At 29.0% G+C, this 22257-nt stretch overlaps 1 protein-coding gene across 1 annotated transcript in view; it reads right to left on the bottom strand.

Annotated features, from left to right (window-relative positions):
• Positions 1–397: 397 nt before the first annotated feature.
• LOC107456192 (uncharacterized) overlaps positions 398–22257 on the bottom strand; it is a 59026-nt gene continuing 37166 nt past the window's right edge. The window contains exons 9-19 of the mRNA XM_016073979.4: positions 20387–20481; positions 19040–19158; positions 18521–18593; positions 17052–17282; positions 16196–16289; positions 14347–14505; positions 13291–13378; positions 12909–13047; positions 10763–11126; positions 9553–10163; positions 398–6214 (exon numbers count right to left, since the gene is read on the bottom strand). Coding sequence (XP_015929465.3) covers positions 3299–6214; positions 9553–10163; positions 10763–11126; positions 12909–13047; positions 13291–13378; positions 14347–14505; positions 16196–16289; positions 17052–17282; positions 18521–18593; positions 19040–19158; positions 20387–20481 — 4889 coding nt within the window. The 3' untranslated portion in view covers positions 398–3298. The remainder of the gene's footprint in view (positions 6215–9552; positions 10164–10762; positions 11127–12908; positions 13048–13290; positions 13379–14346; positions 14506–16195; positions 16290–17051; positions 17283–18520; positions 18594–19039; positions 19159–20386; positions 20482–22257) is intronic.

The raw sequence follows: 22257 nt of genomic DNA, 5'->3' as shown, positions 1-22257 counted from the left end.
AATAATATGTTCGAATGTATACAGACTTAAAAAGCAAAATACTATACTTCTAATCACTTTTATTTATAAATAAAGCAAAATAGTAAAGAAATGCACATGCTACCGTGGTGCTTGTCCATTTGCCTTTATCTAAGCTTTACTCATGCATAAATATAGCACAAAGTATACCCTCTTCAATCAGATCATTTTTATTTATTTTATTTCAGATAATAATTGTCTTTGTGTAATTTCATTTATTAAAAAGCAGTTATGCTACTTTTTATTCTATAATATGCCCTTAAAGAAACTAAATCCTTGCCCTAAGAAATTTTGATTTTAGATAGACCCTGCACAATAATGACCCATTAACAACAAACGAAGGGGAAAATAGTGTCAGGAGAAGAACACAAGAAAATACTTTTTTTTTATCAAAAGAAAGACAAAATATTTTATTGCATAGATGAAAATGACGATTCATACACACTGCATTTTTTAAAACACGTTATTGCTGACACACAGTTTTCTTTTTTAAAAAAAAATTAAAACATGAAATAAAAATTGCAACACCTTGAAATGCTTACAAAAATATGAAACATTCGCACAGGATCACATGATTGACATATTCGATTGTAAAAAAAACCCTCATAACCAAACTATCTAAATAAAAAAAGAAAAGTGCAAATTTATACAACTGCAAATGAGTAGAATGTTTATTATAATAAATATTACAATAGAAAATTATACAAATATGATTCTATTTTGTATTTGCTATAAATATTTAACGAATATTACAAGTATTTTTTTTAACAACATTGAGAACTGATCGATTTTATAACTCTTCCTCTATTATTAAAACTTTATTTAAATATTAATTCTCACTAAACACAGAATTAAAGCTTCATCAGTACAAGAGCTCAGCTCAAGAAATTACAGCTATTTAAAATATATTTCCTTTTAAATGCATAACATCATGTAAATTGCAACTTAAATTTTATAGAAAACCGGGAATGATACCAAGATTTTACCACTAAGGAGATAAATCTTATGATGGGGCCTAATTGATATATTATTATAAATACATAATATCGATATACAGTACAGAACCCGTTATCCGGAAATCAGAAAACCAAAAAACCGGAACGAAATTCGATACATTTTCCCGCCATTTTTTAAAAAAAAAATTTTTTCCTCTTAAGATTTTAGGATTTTTCTTTCTTTTTTGAAAGATGTTAACCTTACCATCACTTATAATCATTAGTGTATTACTTCATCGTTTTTTTTTCTTTTTAAGATAATTTCCAAATATTATTTTTTTTTAGTTGGGTTTAACAAAAACGGCTTTTGTAGCGATTCAGAAAACCGAAAAAATCAGTTATCCGGAATAGCGATGGTGCCGATCATTCCGGATAATCGGTTCCCTACTGTATTTAATAATCAAGATGCTGATTTTTTTTTTGCATAAAAAGGTCAGTTCAAATATTATGTAAGCACTAAGGAGAAGATATGGAAGCAAAACAAAAAAAATTCTTCGCTTTATGTAGTTTAACAATTAAGTCAAAAAACTACCACAAGTATATTTAAATCATATCTACTAAAGTAAATTTTTAAAAAAAATCAGAGCAACAAAAATTACTTTCTGAATAAGTTTCTGAATTTAAATTAATTTTTTAAGTAAAATTAACTTGTCAAATAAACTTTGTTTATTGAAGTGATTGCTGATAATAAAAAAAAAAATTACCTTATTTTTTTTAAATCTTATGCAACGCAAGCATGAGTGCAAGGTTAGGGATTTGCTTGATTTTTGGTATTTGAAGGATCCTACACCTATTTCATCTAGACTTAAAATACCTTGATAAAGAACTATGATTTAACAAAATCATATCAAGTTAAGAATCTTTTTAAACATTTTATTAGTTTTAAGGTATTGATTAATTTTGATCTTTCCATTTAGTATACTAAAAAAAAACTTCATTATTTTAAAATATTGCTTGAATAAATAAATGCAAAAGTCCATTTTTTCAGATCAAGATCTTAAATTATTCTCTTGGTAAATTCTCATGACTAATTGATAAGTCCTGAGAATATGTTTTTTAAAATAAAATCTACCATTACCTAATTAACACCTAATGAATGAAAGGTGTGTTCACCCAATAAAGCAACTGCTAATGCTTTAACAGTTCTAATTTATATTTATCATATACTTTGTAAGAAATCCTTTTAACAATAAAATATAACTATAAATGATTTAACATATGATAATAGAAATTTACCAGCAGATTTTACTATTAGTGTTACTAATAAATCCCCATTTAATAAAAAAAAAAAATAATTTCATGAGTTTTAAATGTTATGTTATTGATAGAGTAACTTGAAGGTTATCAACTCATTACATAAACAGATGGAATGTACAATCAATAGTTTAGTGAAACAAAAGCATTAAATAAATACTACTTTTAAAAGCAATGAATACTAGAAGCTTTTTAAAAAATTCATTACAAAAATATGTTACATCTTACGTTTGGTTTGAAAGAGTATGTAGAATATGTAATACAGCAGTCAGCTTAACACTTAGAGAAATGTTCACATATAAATTTGAGTTTCATAAATAATGATACTGTAAAAAATACTAATTTTCTCTTGATTAGAATAAATATAAACAAAAAAAATTTCACATGCATTAATTTTTTTAACTGTTTTATAATGCAACAAAGTTATTGAACTAGTTAATAACTGTTGAACACTGAAACTGGTCTGCTTTAGAGTTCATATTTACAATTTCTCTTATTTAAATAACAATTAATTGACATGCAAAACGACCAAGTTAAACAAACTGGCAAAGTCTAAAAAACAACAAAATAACAAACAAAAATGTTAAACAGGGGGTGAAAATTAAAATATTAATTATGCTTGTGAAGTAATGAAAGTTTTATAAATATACCATGCGCTAAATGGTAATTTCAAAAATGATTTAAGAAATGTCTAACAAATTATTTACATATTTAACAAATAGGTTTGATGTTTTATAGTACAAAGAAACTGTGAAGTACTGTACACTTAAAGTTAGTATTTACAACTAAATGGAAAATGATATTAACATTTATGTACATAGCATTTCTCCTTTTCAAAATATTTACCTAAACTTAATAGTTCTCCAAAATAGAATTGATTGCAATTTCATTTTGAGGTATTACACTAAGTACTGATAAGTATTCAGCTGAGTTTGAGATTCACCAAACCAAATTAATACTTGATTGGATTGCTGCTCTGCATCCACAGTTACAATCTCATAACTATACAAAATGTTCTGTACCAGAAAATATCACCGTCTCATCATAGCCTGAGGAGGTAAACTCTGATTTATATAACCATATGCGTACATGGGACCCTGAGGTGTAATGTTTCGAATAGTTTCTTGATATTGTCCTTGTGGATGCATATTCACAACACTCATAGGCATTGTAGGTCCAGATGTTATGTAACCCGCTGTATTCAATATAGTTGGTGCAGATGGCTGTTGCATTTGATATCCGCCGAATGCTGGGTAGCTAGCAACAATGTTAGGAGAAATAGCTATGTTAGGAGTCCTTTGTACAGGCCTGGAGTGATAACGATTATAATTTGAATATCCGTGAACTTGATTACCTGGCATGGGGGATTGGTTTTGTATTGCAGGAGCGATTGCGCGTTGGTTTTGGGGAGGAGGCGTCAGATTTGACTGATGCGATTGTGAATTATATGGTGATGGGGACATGGTTGGGTAACCAGTTGCCTGATTGGGCTGAGGATCCACAATGCCATTGGTTAACTGCTGAAGTTTAGCTAAATTGCAAGGAGAAGCTTGGTTGACATTACTGTTAGTGTAGCCAGATGGTAAATGAAATGAAGGATTTGGAACTGAATATGATGATGTGGTGATTGGCATAGAAATATGGCCCATTCTTTGCATAGAACCACGACTAGCTTGGTTAGATGGTTGCTGATGAGACAAAGATGATGTTTGTTGTTGAATCACAGATGTAATTGGAACTCCCACTACATAGGAGTTGCCTACAGGATTAGAAGCAGGAGGCGTGGAAGACATTCTTATGTTGACTGTATTGAGATAGTTATTAGATTGAACTGGTTGTGCCTGCCCAAGCAAAATGGTACCAACATTATTATTATTATTATTAACCATATTTGATAAAGCAGTCGATGCAGGATGCTGGTTATAAGACATGTCATTTTGATGATGATGGTTAGATTGTTGCATTTGATGACGTGTTAGCTGAACTGCATTTGAACAAGTCATTTTGTCAAGCAATGGATTATTCATTCTTGTTGTGACTGGTTCCGTTGGTGTACAGCCCTTATCAGGTTGACAGTAATTTCTTTGAATTTGCTCCTGATCCATGTACGGCTGAGGCGGTGTCCTTGAAGGGGGTTCGATAGAATTTGGTTGAGCTGGTTCATTACTATGCAAAGAGGATGGAGATTCTAAATTCATATTATTTACATCTGCATCCATAGAATTAAAACCACTATTTGTTGATGAATCTGGAGTATACACACCCAAATGGGTCATATCTGGAGTAGGGGTATTTTTTCTCAGTAAGGCTGGATTAGATGCTGGACGGTTATAGCACTGATTGTTTTCATTCCCTAAATCATCTTGAGGAGACCTTGATTCGTAATCTGTATGCATTTCCTCACAATTATCGTATAATCTATCACCCTTCATAGGATACAATCTTGATTTGCTAATTGATGGGGATAGCATATTTTCTCCATTGGTAAATTCTCCTTCACTTAAACTGTGACATTCGTCACCCGACGTACCAGCGGAGACAGGCTGTTGATGATGTCCATTGTCAGAAGCAGGAGTTTGGGGGGTGGGCGGTAGTTGGTTAGAGTGAAAGCTTTCATCTCCTTCAGAAAGATAATGTGGAGCATTACAACTCACAACAGATACATTAGAATATTCGTGTGACGCAATATTATTTGAATTAAGCATGGTTATTTCAGATTTATTTTGTTGCATTGAATTTTGATTTGAATTTGTAAGTTCATCGTGACAGCTTTCAGGAGAGACTTCAGGAGATTTGACAGTTGGAGAGTTTGGTAAAAAATGTTGTTCATTGTCATTTACAGACTGGTTATTATCATTTACAGACTGGTTATTATCATTAACAGACTGGTAATTATCATTAACAGACTGGTTATTATCATTTGCAGACTGTTTATCATCATTTACAGGCTGGTTATTATCATTCACGGGCTGGTTATCATCATTTACAACCTGATTTTCATCCTCTACAGGCTGATTGTTATCATTTACATGGTCACATATAGAGGACACTACTGACTTAACATCATTAGAACATTCTGAAAAATCATCAGCAGATTGGGGTTGACTTTGCATTAATTCACTGCCATCTGAAGAAACAACACAGCTTGGAGGGCTTCCACCTCGTGACACTTCTAAATTTTCAACATGTTTATCTTGTTCGTTAATCTGATCATTATCAGAAATATTTCCATTGCTTTCAATTAAATTAGAAGTTTCAGATTTCTCATAATCTGTGGATAAGTTTTCTGTTTTATCTCCTGAATTGTGAGACAGTCTAACAGTTTCAGTTTCTGCAAGAGAGAGACTAGTCTCTTCTTTTAGTTGTTTCTTTGAACTTGCATTATCAGAATCAGAAAGTATTTTCTTTTGTTCGCTTAACTGGTCTTTGAAATTTGAAAGTTTATTAGAATCAATTTTTTCACGATCATCTATTTCCATCTCTTCAACACACGAAGAATAACTGGAGTCGCTTTCTTGGTTTTGTTCTGAATTTTTTGTTTGATTTTCTCGAGGTTCATTGTTTATTTCATTTTCACCACGAATAACATTTTCAAGAGTATTAATTTCATCCATATCACAGCTTATGTTCTTACACTTGTCAGCATCATTAACAGCCAAAGAGGTCTCATTTAATGATACATTATTCAAGTCTTTACTCACAATATCTTGAGTGTTGTCCACCAAGTTGTAAGTAGAAGTAGGTGTTGAGTTTGATTCTTGTTTGATACCAGGATCATCATTTTCTTTGTTATTGTTCACTAAGAGAGCATCAGGTTCTTTATTATCTGTTAAAGGCATGGTAACATCTGTTGAGGGCTCAGCATTATCAGTTGAAGAGTTAATCTTATTTTCTTCATCTTTATTTGAAGGAGCATCTTCCACAGCACCACTAAACGACTCAGACATCTGAAATAGCAATTTTAAGTTACCAGAAATAATGTGACTATTCTTTTTTAATAAAATCATCAATTTATTATTACTTATTTACATACTAAAACAATAATGAATATATATTATAATAAGTTTTGAAATGAGTTGATTAGCACAAGAATGTAAATCAGCTATACTGTTAGAAACCTAAAGTGAATTACTAGTTAAATGGATCAAATGGTCTTGTACACACACTAAGTCTGGCATAAAAATACAGAAAAAAAATTTCTAGACCTATGTTAACCAAATAAAAGGAAATTCCGAAGAGTTAGTTTATTCATTTTTCTATTTGAAGTATTCTATTTGAGTATAACTTAAACAAAACTCCAATATAGATTGTCAATCATCTGGATCACATAAAGAAAAAATATGTAGAGAACTGGATAAATTTGAAGACATCACAATACATTTCTGAGTTATATTTAAAAAACATATCACAGCTGTTCTGAAAGCTGAAATTTTTTGAAATTTTCAAGTATGTTTGATAGTTTTAATTCCAAGTTATATATTACTCAAATTATCAAATATAACTTCATTGAAACTACTGAAGACACAGTAATATTTCATTAAAAAATAATTGTTTTAAAAACATTTTTAAAAAAAAACGGAACTTAATATTTTTAATTGGTGTTTCACTGATTTCTAATACACGTAAATAATGAAAAAAATTATAATTTGTTAAAATGGTACATTTAGTGGTTATTCCCAATCTTATTATAAATTAATTGTTAAACAAATTAAAATCATTTTAAATAAATTGTTTAAAAAAAAAGAGCAATTCAAATTTTCAGACAACTAATTTCCATCATACAAGATTTAATTTAAGTTTCTACCCAAATTCTCACTTAAGTTTCACAGTAAAAATTTTTATTTAAACAAGTTTTCTTCAAGTTATCATTTTAGAGTCATAAAAATTCTGAAACAGCAAATTAATTAATATAGATAAGGTGCTTTGATCACTTTTGTAAAATTAAATTCAATTTATTTTTATCCAGTTAAACATATCAAATGTTTGTTGTTTTAAAATTGTTAACCAAGTCTTCTGAAGAAAACAGAGGCATGCCTGATTTAATGATGAGAAGTCAGGGATGAGAGTAGTCAGAGAGTAAAAAAGAGGAAATCCAAGAATATATATAGATATATATATATATAAAAATCGCACTTTTTTGTCAAATTTTTGTTTAAACTTGTAATACATGTGATTATAAATCCCGAATGAGGCTTTTAAATCACGTGAATATGAAACTCTACATCAAACTTAAAAAATGCGAAAATACAAATCATGATGCGTAATTTTTAGATCAAGATGCATAATTTTAAAATCGCGCGATATTACAACCGCAAAAACGAATCACGACATTGGATTTTAAGCTCGCGTAGCTACATAGGGTTTTAAAAGCTCGTAAATACAAATCGCGATATTGGTTTTTTAAATCTTGTAAATAAGAATCGCAATGTACAATATTTAAATGGCCTGAATAAGAATCGCAACGTTCAACTTTTAAATCAGGTAAATACGAAAATCGATGTTTGATAATAAAATCGCGATTTTAAAAATGCAAAACACGATATTAGATTTTTAAATCTCGTAAATACGAGTCATAATGTGCGATATTTAAAAAGCGTAAATAAGAATTGCAATGCACAACTTTTAAATCAGGTAAATACGAAAATCGATGATTGATATTAAAATCGCGTGAATAAAAATCGAGATATTTGCAGAGTCTGGACTTGGGATTTCTAAAAGGCTTGTTTGAATTGTTTTTTGTTTACACAATAAATAAAAATTTACAAGATTAATTGAATGAGCAAATAAATATTTTCACCACAAATCCACCTCTATTTTTTTTTCCGCTTTTTTTGTTTGCTTTCTCTCCAGAATACAAGAAGCAGCGACGTCTAAATTACGAAAATACGAGCTATCCCGCCGACGGATAAAAAATACGGAAAATCTTATTTTCTGTGCGTGAAATCGGAGAAAATAGCTGAAATAAGTAAACATGCGGAAGGATTAGCAGCTAGGACGTAGTTTGAATTTTCTGTTTTTCTTTGAAAATCGTAAATATAATAATTTGATTTCAACGACTGAATTTTTTTTAAAAAAAAAAAAACGGGATATTTATAAATAAATAAAAAATAAAAAAAACGAAACTTTTAAAGAATCTGAGTTTTTGATAAAAAGGCTGAAATTCGAGAGACAAAAGCGAAAAAAATCTCATCCCTGTATAAAGATCAACCAGTTTTATCCCAAGGAAATGATTTTTAGAGAAACTTCAGAGGGAGGAATGAGGACTTCAATAATTTCGCTCCGCGGAAAATTTAATTCCTCATAAAATATTTTAAGCAAAAAAAAAATTTCAGCGGAAATTAGCGGGAAAAATGGAAAAATCGGAGAAAAAGCGGAAATCCGCGAAAGAATCTCATCCCTGAGAAGTTATCAGTAACAGGGGTAATTGTGAGCCCAAGTCAAAATTCCGGAAAATTTCCCGAGTTAAAAAAAAGTTTAAATAGAAAAATTAGAAAAAAATTTAAATACGATTTTTTTTTCCCTCCTTTTTCTCAATATTTCTCAGTTTACTTAAAATATATTTAAAATTTTACACATACCTATACCATTTACACACACCAATGATAACCTGGTGAAGTAATTAAAATTTATAAATATGTCTTTCTTTCTTCAGTTTATGGTTATAATAACTATTTACTGATAAAAAATGAATATTAATCATGAATATAAGCTTATAAAGTATCTGGCTCTCCCTTACTAACAAATAAAATGAACTATGTTTTTAAGTTCCACCTTTGAAAATTTGATTTCCGGAAACTTCTGTGATCAATGATTTTTTTAAACGTCTGGACCTTCGATCTCTGGAAACTTCCGGATCACTGTTAGCGAAAATTCCGGATTTTTGCCATAGCACAATCAGCCCTGCAGTAAATTAACCAAAATATATTTAACTAAACTAAACTCAGTGACGTGACAGCCCATAGAGAGCCAAGGCCTACTGTACCCATCTCAGTTTTCTTGACCTTGGGCTCTGGGGTGCAGGAGCAGATGTTCCAGTTAGGTGGCCAGCCGAACGCGAAACCCCCAGTGTTTAGTTCCCACGCATGCTTGGTACTCATTTATCGACCCACTGAAGGGATGAAAAGCTGAGTCAACCTTGCCCGACCCAAGGATCGAACCCAGGACCTGTGGCACGGGAGAGCAAACCCCCACTGCTCAGCCACCGAGTGTAAAAATCTATTTATTTTCAGTAAAATGACTAGTCTTTTTCTTTGAGTTTCATTAAGTAATTAATATCATTTCTTACCTTGGGTCGACCTCTTTTCTTTGGTGGCTTCTTCACAGGCGAGGAAGGTGCAGGTCTTTTAGCTCGCCTAGGCAAAGATCTCCAATTTAATTCCTCAGAATCTTCCTTAATTTCCTCAGATTCTTTAAATTCTGAATTTTGAGCTTGAAGTGAAGGAGGATCAACTGGAGCTTGATTTTGTTCCACCAAGCTTTCTGTACTAGTAGCAGGCATCAAACAGGGTGGTGTAGTACTGTTATCATTTTCAACAGAAGGAGATGAGTTGGATTTGGTTTCAGTACTTTCTTTTTCTGGAATTATACTGTCTAGAATAGGATCTTCAATAATTGGAGAGCCACTAGCAGTCATAGGCTGCTCGCAAGCGATTTCAGTTTCTGACAAAGTTAACTTCTGGTGCCGTAATCTCATGCTATATTCGGCTTTTTTGTATTCTTTTCTATTTCTTTTCTTTAACTTGAGCAATTTTCTGTTTGATGCAGATTCCATTAGGCTAGGGTTAGAATTAAGTATTTTGGCCAATCTTTTTACTTCCTTGGAAAGCTTTTTCTTACGTTCAAGTTTTTTCATCTGTAATTTGTTCACTTTCTTCAAAAGATTATTCTTATTTTTTCCTAAAAATAACATAATTATTTAGGACCTTAAATATATTGTCATAAAAATTGCAAATCAAATGAGAAATATTAACAAATTTAGAAGAATTCATAGATAGAAGATAAAATTCGAAGTTTTGAAAAATAAACACAATGCTATTTTATAGTACAATGCAAACTATGATAAACTAACAACAATCTTAAAAGAAGTGTTTAAAAAACTGATTTTAAATAATTTAAACTATTAACTATGAATGTTTAATTTATTTTTTCCAATAACTGATAAGTAAAACAACCAAAAGCAAAAATTTGTGTTTTTCAAGAAAAATGAGTAAGGTGCAATGTTAGTTAAAATACTACTAGCTTATCTGATTTTCATCTGAGTTTAAACATTGTATTAATAAAGATAAAAAGATGCTGACAACATTAACAACATATAACCTAAATATTTTTAAAATAAAAACACATCTTGTTTAGTCGAACTTCTAAAAAAAATCTTCGACACCGGGACATGGTGAGTTAAAGCTAGCTCCTAATTTCATCACACCTTTTCATCCTTTTTTATGATTTAGTAAAGGAAAAACTATAGAAATCAAAAAGTTATATTTAAAAAAACTTACTCTTTTTATTTTTGAATACTTTAGTTTCAAATATGCTCTTCTTTTTCTTGTGTTTTTTAGGAGGTTTGACTGGTTTTTCTGGAGTTGTACTTTCTTGCAGAGATGATGTAGAATTATTTTCTTTTAAGTCTTTCCCAAATAAATCACTTTTAACAACATTTTCATCCAAAACAGCATCAACGCTATCTTGCACTTTATCTGATTTTCTTTTATACTTGTGGTACTTTTCAGATTTATGAAACGTCTGGTCATAATTTTCTTTTTCGGAATTGTTGTCTGGTTTTGTAGAGCATGATTTATAAGTCCTTTCAGAAGTTGGCGATGGAGTAGTTTCACTCCCTGAGTTATCGGAGTCATCTTCATTCTAAAACATAATATAAAAATATTGTGATCCAATAAAGAAAAAAATAAATAGATAACATTGAAATAAATGTGAAATAATTAATACTGAATGGGTAATGAATTGATGCATCAGAAACTATCGATTCAATGCAATCATCGCCAATCTGATGTTTAGATTGGATATTTTTCGAAGCATCGGATATTGTGATTTGCTGAGATGTTTTCGATATTTCCCGATGTATCATTGATATTGATGTCTACACACGCGATGTTAAGCATAGTTCCCGATCGTACATCAATGTCTGCAAGCTCACACGAAGAGCATTATCCTCCTTAAATGTGCAGAGATAGCTGCGGTGATGATCGCTATCTTTCCCGGTCCCTTTTACATCGGGACTCATCGTTTTGCTGACATGATGAATGCGATTGAGAATCAAAGTGTTGCTGAATCTTTTAGTTAGGGAAGGGTTTTTTCTTAATTGTGTGTGTACAAATCTTGTTGATTTCTCTACATTCAATCCAGCCATTTAATGTTTTTTAACCGCTATTTTGCAGAAATCCACATCTGTAAACATTGAGAATTAATTATAAAAAGATTCAATTTACTAATTGCAAATTTACGCAGAACTAAATGTCAAATATTATTGTACCGAAACATCAAGATGCATCGAAATATCAAGATGTTAACATGACGATGCGTTATGATGCCAAAATCTTAACATCGTGCAGCTCTACTAAATGGGGGAAATATGAGGGTTGAAGCTTATATGGGAGCAACACTGCTGTAGAGATTACACCCAACCATATAATACTTGTTCCACACATTATATTATCCTTTACTTCAGGGCAAATGGATTCTTTCTTCAATATCATGCACACACGTAGTGCACTGACAAAAAGAACAGAGCCTTGAGGTGGCAAAACTAATAGTTACCTACGGCCACTAAATTTGGTAAATGGTGATTAAAAAAGTCTCCCAATCATCACTTTTTTTACCAAAAATGTACCACATATGCATTTTTATTATTTTTTTTAATAAATATGGAATTAGGAATATTTTACAATATACTGTTCTAGAGATTCTTCAGGAGTTAAAATGCTATTCCATTAAAACTATTGAAAGAACAGGCACCACTAGTGTGCAGGATTCCCACTCAATTTCAGAAAAAAAATATTCCCTGATTTTCCAGGTATATTAGGTAAATTTCAATGAAAATCAATACCATATTTTATCCATACTACAAAATTTTTCTTCAGAAAATTTTGATTCTTTTATTGGTAATGCCACGTATTAGATTTTCTATGTAAAATAAATATAATATATGAGGAAGGAAGCATTTCAGTTCGTCTAAAATGTTAAATTTTTACAATAAATAATTGTTATAGATGTTAGAATTATTTAACTCAAATCTCAACAACTGACAATTTTAAGACTGGTTTGTTTCCAGGTATAACGAAGGAATTTTCCAGGTTTTTGTAAAAAAAATTGATTCCCTGATTTTTGGAGTTGAAATAAAATTCCCCTGACAATTCCAGGTTTGCCCTGTTCTCCCTGACCCATGGGAACCCTGAATGACTACTTTGAAACAAAAATCTCAGTGTATCAGTTGTAAAAAAAAATAGTTGTCGTTACTAAAATTTAACCCACATAAATTTGATTCGTGAACTACAAAGAAAAATAGTAAAAACGTTACAGACTATTAAACAAATATTAAGTACATTTAAAAAAGGATGCTTGTGAAATTATTACTTATTATGTAAGCAAAATTTTTTCAAGCATTCTATAAAAATAATGAAAACAAACCTTATCAGAATATAGGTGGTTAGTAATTAACGGTATCCAACGTAGGCATTCTGGATCTAATTCTATTCTTTTGTGACGATTTGCAACTACTTTGTCCATGTGCTCATCTAATACTTTTCTGCTCAAAGATATTATAAGCCTAAAAAAAGGGGCAATAATATGTTAATAAAATAACATATTATTAAGAATATGTTAATTTTATTACAATGTAATGTTAAAGACTTGACTTTTATTAACCTAAAATTAATTTTAAGACCTTTTATTAACTAACATTTCCATAACAATTCAATTAAGTTTTTGAACTTTAGTAAATAAGAAACATCATAAAATAAGATACATAAAATAATTTATAGTTAAATGAAAAAATTGAACATATGCTTACTTGTTTTCTTCATTTAGCTGAATCATATTCAATTCCTTCATGGTACTAATTATGTCTAAAGCACTTATGCCTGTTTCCTGAGCTATATCTAACAAATAAAATTTCTATTTTACAAACTGAGTTTCAAAGTACAATCAAGTTTAAAAAAAATTTAAGTATCAATACTTTTTGCATATGCTAATATTTGTAAGAAAACATAAAATATAATGAAATGGGTAATAACTGCTATGATTTTTCTTTTAAAATCAACACAATTAAATTATTCTGATTGTTACATTTTTCCGCCTTAAAAGTTTCATCTCTAACAACTTATTGAAAAATATTTAAAAAAAAAAAAAAAAAAAAAACTACTTTTGGTCTTATCCACATACTGCAAAAAATTAGTCAAATAATTATATATTTGAAGGAAAAATGAAATACTGAGAATTTAATTTGTGGGTTTTTATTTATATGGACTATTATTTTATAAATCCATTATTTTGTTTAATATTATAAAATGAAATTAAAAATTTTGGAGCACCTTTCTGTGCAGGGAGATATAATGTTGGAGAAACTCATCTGCAATCCAACTATTGTTTGATGCACTAATTCAAAAAATTAATTTTTAATTATATCATAGTTATTATTAATCGATATTAAATGCAGAAATAAATAAAAATATTAAAAAAATTTTCAATCGCAATTTATCATATTTTATCGCCCAATAGAAGATGAAAAAATTAATAAAAAGAAATTTGGAATCTTTTACTTTTTTATTACTTAAGACTTTAATTTAGGGACACAAATTCTTGTACAACCTGTAATATTAACAAAAAAGAAATATAGATGCTTCTTTGAATCATAATTTTTAACAAGTATTTTTTTTTACTAGAATCAGAAGAAATAACATTTTTTTTTCAGCTGCATTGCTTGTGAATCAAAATTGTAAATAAGAAATTATGAAGAAGAAAAAAAAACATGAATCAAATACGATAAGAAAACAAAACATTACATGTATAATTGTAGAACAATAAAACAAGATATTTTTTATGAAAAAATTATTCAAATAAAACTTACTTTTGATATTTATTTGATGATTGCTTTGTTTTTCATGCCATTCATGGATATATTCTAGTAATACACTTTTCCAATATGACATATAACTTATTTTACCTAAGTCAGATAAAGGTTTTTCAGGAGTACCTGGCAAGCCTTCCTTTCTAGATAACAAGTAACCTAGAACAAAATATTCAAATTAACAAATATCCACATTTTGACACTGCTAAATTATTCATGTAATAAAATAATAAAATAATCTTGAAAACGTAATAAAATAATAAAAAGCAGTAATAATAAATATTTATCATTAAAGATCTATTTAAACCTAAAAAAAAAAAAAATACAAGCTGAAAATATGCATATTTTATATGCATATCATATGTCCCCTTACAATGATAATTACCTAAAAAGAAATTACTCACTTTTATGAAAATTAAAATTAAATACGACAATGAAGTCTACAAATTTTTCTACTGTTCATAATAAAGCTATAGCAGTACTTAATTAATAATAATATAACATGCAAAAAAAGGGGGGCTAAAAAAATTTTACGCTTAACCATGAAATTTAAGATACATTTATTATGAAAACATTAGAATAGTATCCGAACAAAAACAAGTTTTCAAAGAAAAATATTTTCAGCTGATATAAGGTGAAACAATTTTACAAAATAGAGAAATAGTCACTGAAAAACTGGTAAGTTATTGACACGTACTGACAAAATAAATAAAATTTTGGGAACCGGGGGAAATTCTTAGAAGCCAGTTTCTCGAATAATTGTGACATTATCACATTAACTGCAAAAGGAAAAATTAGCTTCTCACAGAAAAACTTGACCGCTTATTAGTGACTTGGGGTCAAATCTTGTTTCTTTTAATAATGAAGGAGTTAAATATTAAATTAAAAAATTAAATTCAGAAAAATTTTAAGAAAATAAACATCTTAAATTGGAATTCCCATAATTTAGTAATACAAACTATGAAATAAATACTAAAGCAGCAGGTTAATAAATATTCTTTCTTTTAATAGCAGGTTAATAAATATTCTTTCTTTTAATGTACTAACATTAAATTCCATACATATACATAAACATTGCTTTTGAGTTTTATAGTTATCTATTAATTAATAAAACTATCCAACAAAGAAGATTCAATCAATTTTAACTTTTTTTCTTAATGAATCCTCCTGCTTATAATACTTTAAATATAAGTAACAAAATAATATGTTAAAAAAGGTAATGGACAAGGGTTGCATCAATTATCCTCAGGAATTCCATTATTTAAATGGAATTTCTGAGAATAACTTACTCAGAAATTTAATGATTATGAAAAAAATAGCTATTTCCTGGAACACAATTTTTAATAACTAAAACATTTAAAATGGACAAAAAATTAAGATAACTTAGTGCACAGACTAACAGTTCATAATAAGAAAGGTGCCACTAGTAGCTATAAATCACATTTACAGTCATGGGTTTCTATGCAATTCTCAATCTTTCTGATGTACTTTATCTTTCCCCTTAAGTTTTGTCAATTTTTTATTAAATCACTCTGTGCAGCAAGGAAAAAAAATTCTTTGGTGCACAGTTTATTAAAATATTCTTAAATTACAATTTTAAACATTAAAGGCCCTGATCTTTTAAATAAAACTAACAGGATGAGTAATATCAGATTATTAACTTACAGCATAAAATGAATAAAATTCAAAATAATATATAAAAATATACATGAGCAACTTTATATCAATTTATTATACTAAATGTAACAAGTATTTTTAAAAAAGAAATGTTATGACAACATTTTAAAACATATCACTGATATACCCTTCCCTAGAAAATAACAAAATTATTTAGACTTAATATACTTACTAAAGTCAATCAGAAATCTTCCATACCCCTGGCGTTGATATTGAGGCATAGTCATAATGCAAGAAACATTGTACCTTTGTTGACATAACTTTTCCTAAAAACAAATTAATAGGTAAGCATGGTTTAAACGCACATATTGACACTTCATATACAAAGTAGCTGAACTGTATACTTGAAAATGAGCTTAAAATAATCTTATTTCTAGTGAAAAAGCTAAACTTTTGTTTCCTTTATTCCAAAATTCAAAAAATTGTCTTAAAATAGCAGACTAAGCACTTATTCATACCACAAAGCAATGTAAAAGTGAAACACATAGCAAAACTAGCATGGTATAAGCATAGGCTAAGGGCAAGAAGAAAGATACTTTTCGTTTTTAGAAAACTGTTCATCTATTTTAAGTTTTACACAAACACTTATACATAAATACACATTCAAATAAAAAAATATATTTGTATATATACATAACACTTAAAATAAACAATTTTCTCAATATAAAAAAGTATACCTCCCACTTGGTTATAAGTACTAAAAGATATCTAATGTTAATTACAATACATTTTCCTTTACAAGGCAATTTTAAAAAAAGTAATCTATTAAAAGACAAATTAAATTCAAGAGTAAATATTAAATACACTTTCAAGACTTTTAACCTGTCCATACTTCATCGACAAAAGCAGTTTGGTAGGTCTCATTAATTGAAAGCAACTACTCATTAGAGGTTAGAAATGATAAAAATAATCAACACTAACCATCGAACCAAGAGGATAGAAATGATAAAAATAATCAACACTAACCATCAAACACAGAGGATAGAAATGATAAAAATAATCAACACTAAACATCAAACCAATCTTACCTTAGAGAAATAACCAATAAAATGGCAGCCTGTAGCATCATTTATTGTTAACACATAAAACAGAAAAGGCTCAACATCATAATACAGAGTTTTGTGGTCCAGAAATAATTTAGCAAGAAGACAAACATTTTGACAGTACAGTTTATTCACATTCCCATCAACTTCAAACACCGACAGTTCATCTTTGCGATAAATTTCTGTTCCTGGTGGGTGTGTCCAGTTGCATTTTCTCTGTTTGAAAAAAAAAAGCACATTAAACCTTAAGAACATCAACATGCAAATGAATAACAAAAATATAATAACATAAATAGTCAAATCTTACAATTTTAACGGTCAAATACTCACTAAATTTAATGCCCATAAATTCTTACTGTCTAAAAAAAATGCAGATAAGCAGGGTCTGTTCAGAAGAAATTTGGGTCTGTTAACGTAGCCAAATCGTTCAAGGGAAAATAAGTACATTTAAGTACTTTTTAAGCACTTAAAAACATGTAAGCACTATATACATTAACAAAATTTTAAATAATTTTCAAAGACTCTACATGATCATGATAAAATAACTAGTTTCTGACAAAGAACTCTTTTCTTGATTATATTAACCACCATAAAAAGGTCGAGAGATTTTTCAGTTCAATATCAAAGAGTGGAAAAAGAAGCCTGAAATTGAGAATATCTCGCAAAATGCTGCAGAGTTGGACATGAGAGTGCAAGAATCTCACCGAACCCACCCCAGTAGATGCACATGCAGACCTGCAAGTATTTCGTCAAACAAGTAAAATGATTGGCACTTTTATGACGGTACACTGAAATGTATTATGTTTAAATGAATTGTGAAAACTACGCTTTTGAATAATATGTGGAGAAAATTAACATGATAAAGAAAAAAATCTCATTTTCAAAAAGGAAAAATTAAGCATTTTTTAAAAACACCTAATAAAAGATAATACCTTTAAGGGCTCTTAAAAAATGAAAAAAAAAGCACCTTTAAGCACTTTTTTAAAACGCTACACCTATTTAGATGTAGTTGCACAATAATTTAAAGGTGATTATATTTTTTGAAAGTTATATTTAATTGGATAAAAATTTTTATGCAAAACTGTGTTCAGTCAAATGTAATTAAAATAATGAATACAAAACAGCATTAAAACAATATTAAGAATTAAATTTTCATACTAGATTTAAATTTGATCTTAATGGAATTGGAAACTAAATCTTTGAAACCAAATCTGCATTAATATAATAAAATAAATGAAATATAATAAAATAAATTTTGTTATGATATAAATTTTGAAATAATATTATTCATTGTTATAATAAAAAATATTTTCTTAACTAAGTCCAACACTATACTTTAAATATAAAGTGCATTAGTATTTAAAGGACATAAAAATAATAAACAGCAGTAAAAATGATACAACTATAAAGAAAGTTTAGCATATTTATGATGAAAATCAAAATCAAACACTTACCATATGCCTAAGGAGAATGTTTTTGCTCTTCATGTACTTCAAACAAAATTCACAGAGGAATAATTTAGGCAACCTATAAAAACAACGTGATATACAAACATGAATTCACATGCTAAAAAAATAAATCCATAATAACATATAATTTAGTATAACATGAAGCTAAAAGATTAGAATTATTAGATTTGATTGATTGATTTGGAAAATATAACTGCCAGTTATGGATAAGTTAGAATAGATATTTTAATAAAAACATATAAAAAAATATTCAACAGAAACAAACTTACTGAACCTGACAGGATTTATGAATGTTGATAAATCTTATAAGTAGTTAAGTTTCAGTAAAAATAGATATTTAAGTAAGAATACGTAAGGTAATTTTATGAACTATTAATAACACTTGACAAAAACATGATCAAAAATACACTTAAAGTAATCGATAAATTCAAACCCCATAGTTGTCAAATAATAAATTAAACAATGCATAAAAACTTTCAGAGATTTAAAAAAAAAAAAAAATACCTAGCATATTCTTGAGGATATGGAGAAGAATACCATGTTTCAATACCAAACTTGCCAAATTCAATTGCACCTGGACTTCTACCTTGTGGCTCTGGAGGAATTGAACCATGACCCATTGCCTACCAAAATAAGTTGTTTTTTTTTAATAAAAACTTGGAAAATACAATACACAAGTTATACAAATGATAAACGATAGGGAAAAAAAAAAGCTAAATAATTCAGCTTTTGTAGTTCATCACAAAAATATAAATAAGGTTTTGGTAAAAAAAAAAAAAAAAAAAAAGCTGTAAAGTAATAAAGAGTAATATTAATTTCTAAAATTATCTAAGATAAAGAGTAATTTTAAGATCCGAATTAGATTTGTATTTAGAGCGTTTGGACAATTACCATATTGTCATCTGTGGCAGAATAATCCGAAAGTCTAGGTAACCTCCCAGCAGCGGCCCGCAAGAAGCAAAAAAAATTATTATAGCAGACGCCGTCTGGGGAGATTTCTGTATACTTGATCTGTGGCAGAATAATCACCAAGTCTTGGCGATTGTAGTTGGCGCGACAAATCACGATACGGATATATTCCCCACTGTCTCGCAGGCTTATAGCCACGCTTCGGCAAACCTCTACAATTTTTTTTTTTTTTAAAAAGAAATTTCAAAGTTTAAATCTGTTTAGAGTCTTGGCAGTTGTATTTGGCGCAACAGGTCCCGATACAGAAATATTGCCAAAGTATTAATACATATTAAAAAATAGATGTTACAAATATAATATTCACTGAATGAGATGTGGTGGCTCAGGGGATAGAGCGCTCTCTTCCCAATGAGGTGACCAGGGTTTGATCCCAGCGATAGCTGGTTGAGTCGAATTCCAAACAAAGCTCGCACCGACCATAGTGCTGACGCAAAATATCCTCAGTGGTAGACTGATCATGGGTTAGATTCCCCTTACAGACCGGCTAACCGTGGAAGGTTTTCGTAGTTTTCTGCTCCATGCAACACAAATGCAAGTTAGTTCCATCAAAAAGTCCTCCACGAAGGCAAATTTCTCTCAATATTTGATCCAGGAGTTCCCGTGTCTTCTGGATTGGGTTAAAAATTACAAGGCTATTAAGTTTAACATTATTAGCCGTAAACCCTGAATTAAAAGGGCAACTGTTCAACGACAGTCATAAAAAAATATTCACTGAAAAGAACATTATAATCAGCTACAGTATAGCGAAAAAAAGAATAAAAGTTATAGAATTTTGACATTTGCTGGGTTGACTAATAAGCATAGTTTCGAAATGCTAAAAATTAGGAACCTAAAATTAAACTTAAGGTTTTCATAAAATGAAATACATAAAAATTATCTTACTTGTAAAGCAGTTTCTTGAACGTTTCTGAAAATATTTACATCGTTTTCAGTAACACCAGGTGGTAAAGTTGATTTTGGTTCAGTGACAGTGTTATCTAAAGATAAAAAAGAAAATTTAATTTGTAAATAAAATATGCAATAAATCATAACAAACCTACTGATAAATAATTTAACATTTCAATCTTTGAAAAACCAAAACTGATAATGTTTATTAAAATCTTCCAGGCAATACCATGCATAAACAAAAGTGAATTATGCATGAGCTGTGGACAACGGGAATATATATGTTATTTATTACTCAAAATTTCTAACTAAATTTTGGCAGATTGACAAATCTGTCTTACACTTTCAATTCGTTCACATGTTAAATCGTAAATTATATAAAAAATTTTAATAAAAGAAAGAAAAATAAATTCTTCAAAAATAAAAAAGTGACATTTTGGGGATATTTCCGTAACTTGATCTGCAGCAATAAAATCGTCTAGTTCAAGTACGGGCAGTGGCTCGTCGAGAAACTTAAATAAAGAAAAAAATTTTAAAAATTGACTGACTTAAAAGGTATAACTCGTAGGTACCCTCAGGCAAACTTCTACATGTTTTTTTGTTGTTTTTTTTTTAAATATGCAAGTTTAAAATTCATTAAAGAAACAACACTTTAATACATTTCATTTATTTTTATAAAATGTTGTAATAAAATTCATTAAAGAAACAACACTTTAATACATTTCATTTATTTTTATAAAATGTTGTAACATATTAAGTTAATTATTTTTCATAAAAGATGTGAAATGCATACTTTTGAACTTCTATAATACTTCTGTCTGTTAGTTGACAAGACACTTAATATTATTTGGCCCAACTGTCTATTAAAATAAAGAGTAGACTTCTGCATCATGATCTGCAGAATAATCACTATCTTGGCAACTTCCAGGCAGTGGTCTGTGAAAAACTAAAAAGTATCACAGAAAAGAACCAACTGGAAGGGTATCACTCATATCAACCCCCAGGGCAACACTTGCATGCTTTTTTTTTCTTCTTTTTTTAAATCCATTTGGCACCTTTGCAAGTGTAGTTAGCAGGACATATCATAATATGGAAATATTCCAAAATAAAAACTACATTCTCAACTTAATATATTTCTACTAAATATTCAAGAGAAATCACATTGTGTATATGAATATTGAAGAAAGATTTGTTTTGCCTAGAGCAGTGTTTCCCAAAGTGTGGTACGTGTACCCCCAGGGGTACGGGAACAATTTAGCTGGGGTGCGTGTTCTTATGCAAAATATCTTGCAACAAATGAAAATTTCAAAAAAATTTATTTAAAAACAAAGCTAGCCGTGAAAATTTACGATAACGTATTTTTCTATTCGCTATTTTTTACAGAGTTAACAGTTAATAACTAAAATATGTTAATAAAAATAAAAATATTTTTTAAAAAAATACATTAATTTTTTTATTAGTGGAACACAGCGTTACGAAAAATTTAGAAAAAGTACACAAAAGTCATAAGTTTGGGAAACACTGGCCTAGAGAAGCCTAGAATAATTTTTTTCTATTAATGCACTCTTTTCTAAACCAATTTACTTTAAACCAATAATTAAAATTTTTAAAACTGTCTTTAAAATTTTCAGATGATTAGCTTAAATATGAACACTATAATTTTATTCTGAATTTTTAGTTTATAATAATTTCAAACACTTAAGTTACAGACATAAGCTATATCATCGTTTTTAAAATAAGTATTATTAATATATATTATGAGACCATTCGGCTGGAAAATAAAAAAAAATTAAAAATAGAAAAAAAATCGATTTATATAAAAAAAAAACATTAATTTTGCTCAATTATAATATACTGTAACAACAATT

Source organism: Parasteatoda tepidariorum, chromosome 9 (genome assembly GCF_982258835.1).
Source record: "Parasteatoda tepidariorum strain Cologne lab strain chromosome 9, Ptep-v5.0, whole genome shotgun sequence".
NCBI classification, from domain to species: Eukaryota; Metazoa; Arthropoda; class Arachnida; order Araneae; family Theridiidae; genus Parasteatoda; species Parasteatoda tepidariorum.
Note: the sequence above shows the minus strand (reverse complement) of the source record. Positions and strands in the feature narration are given on the sequence as shown.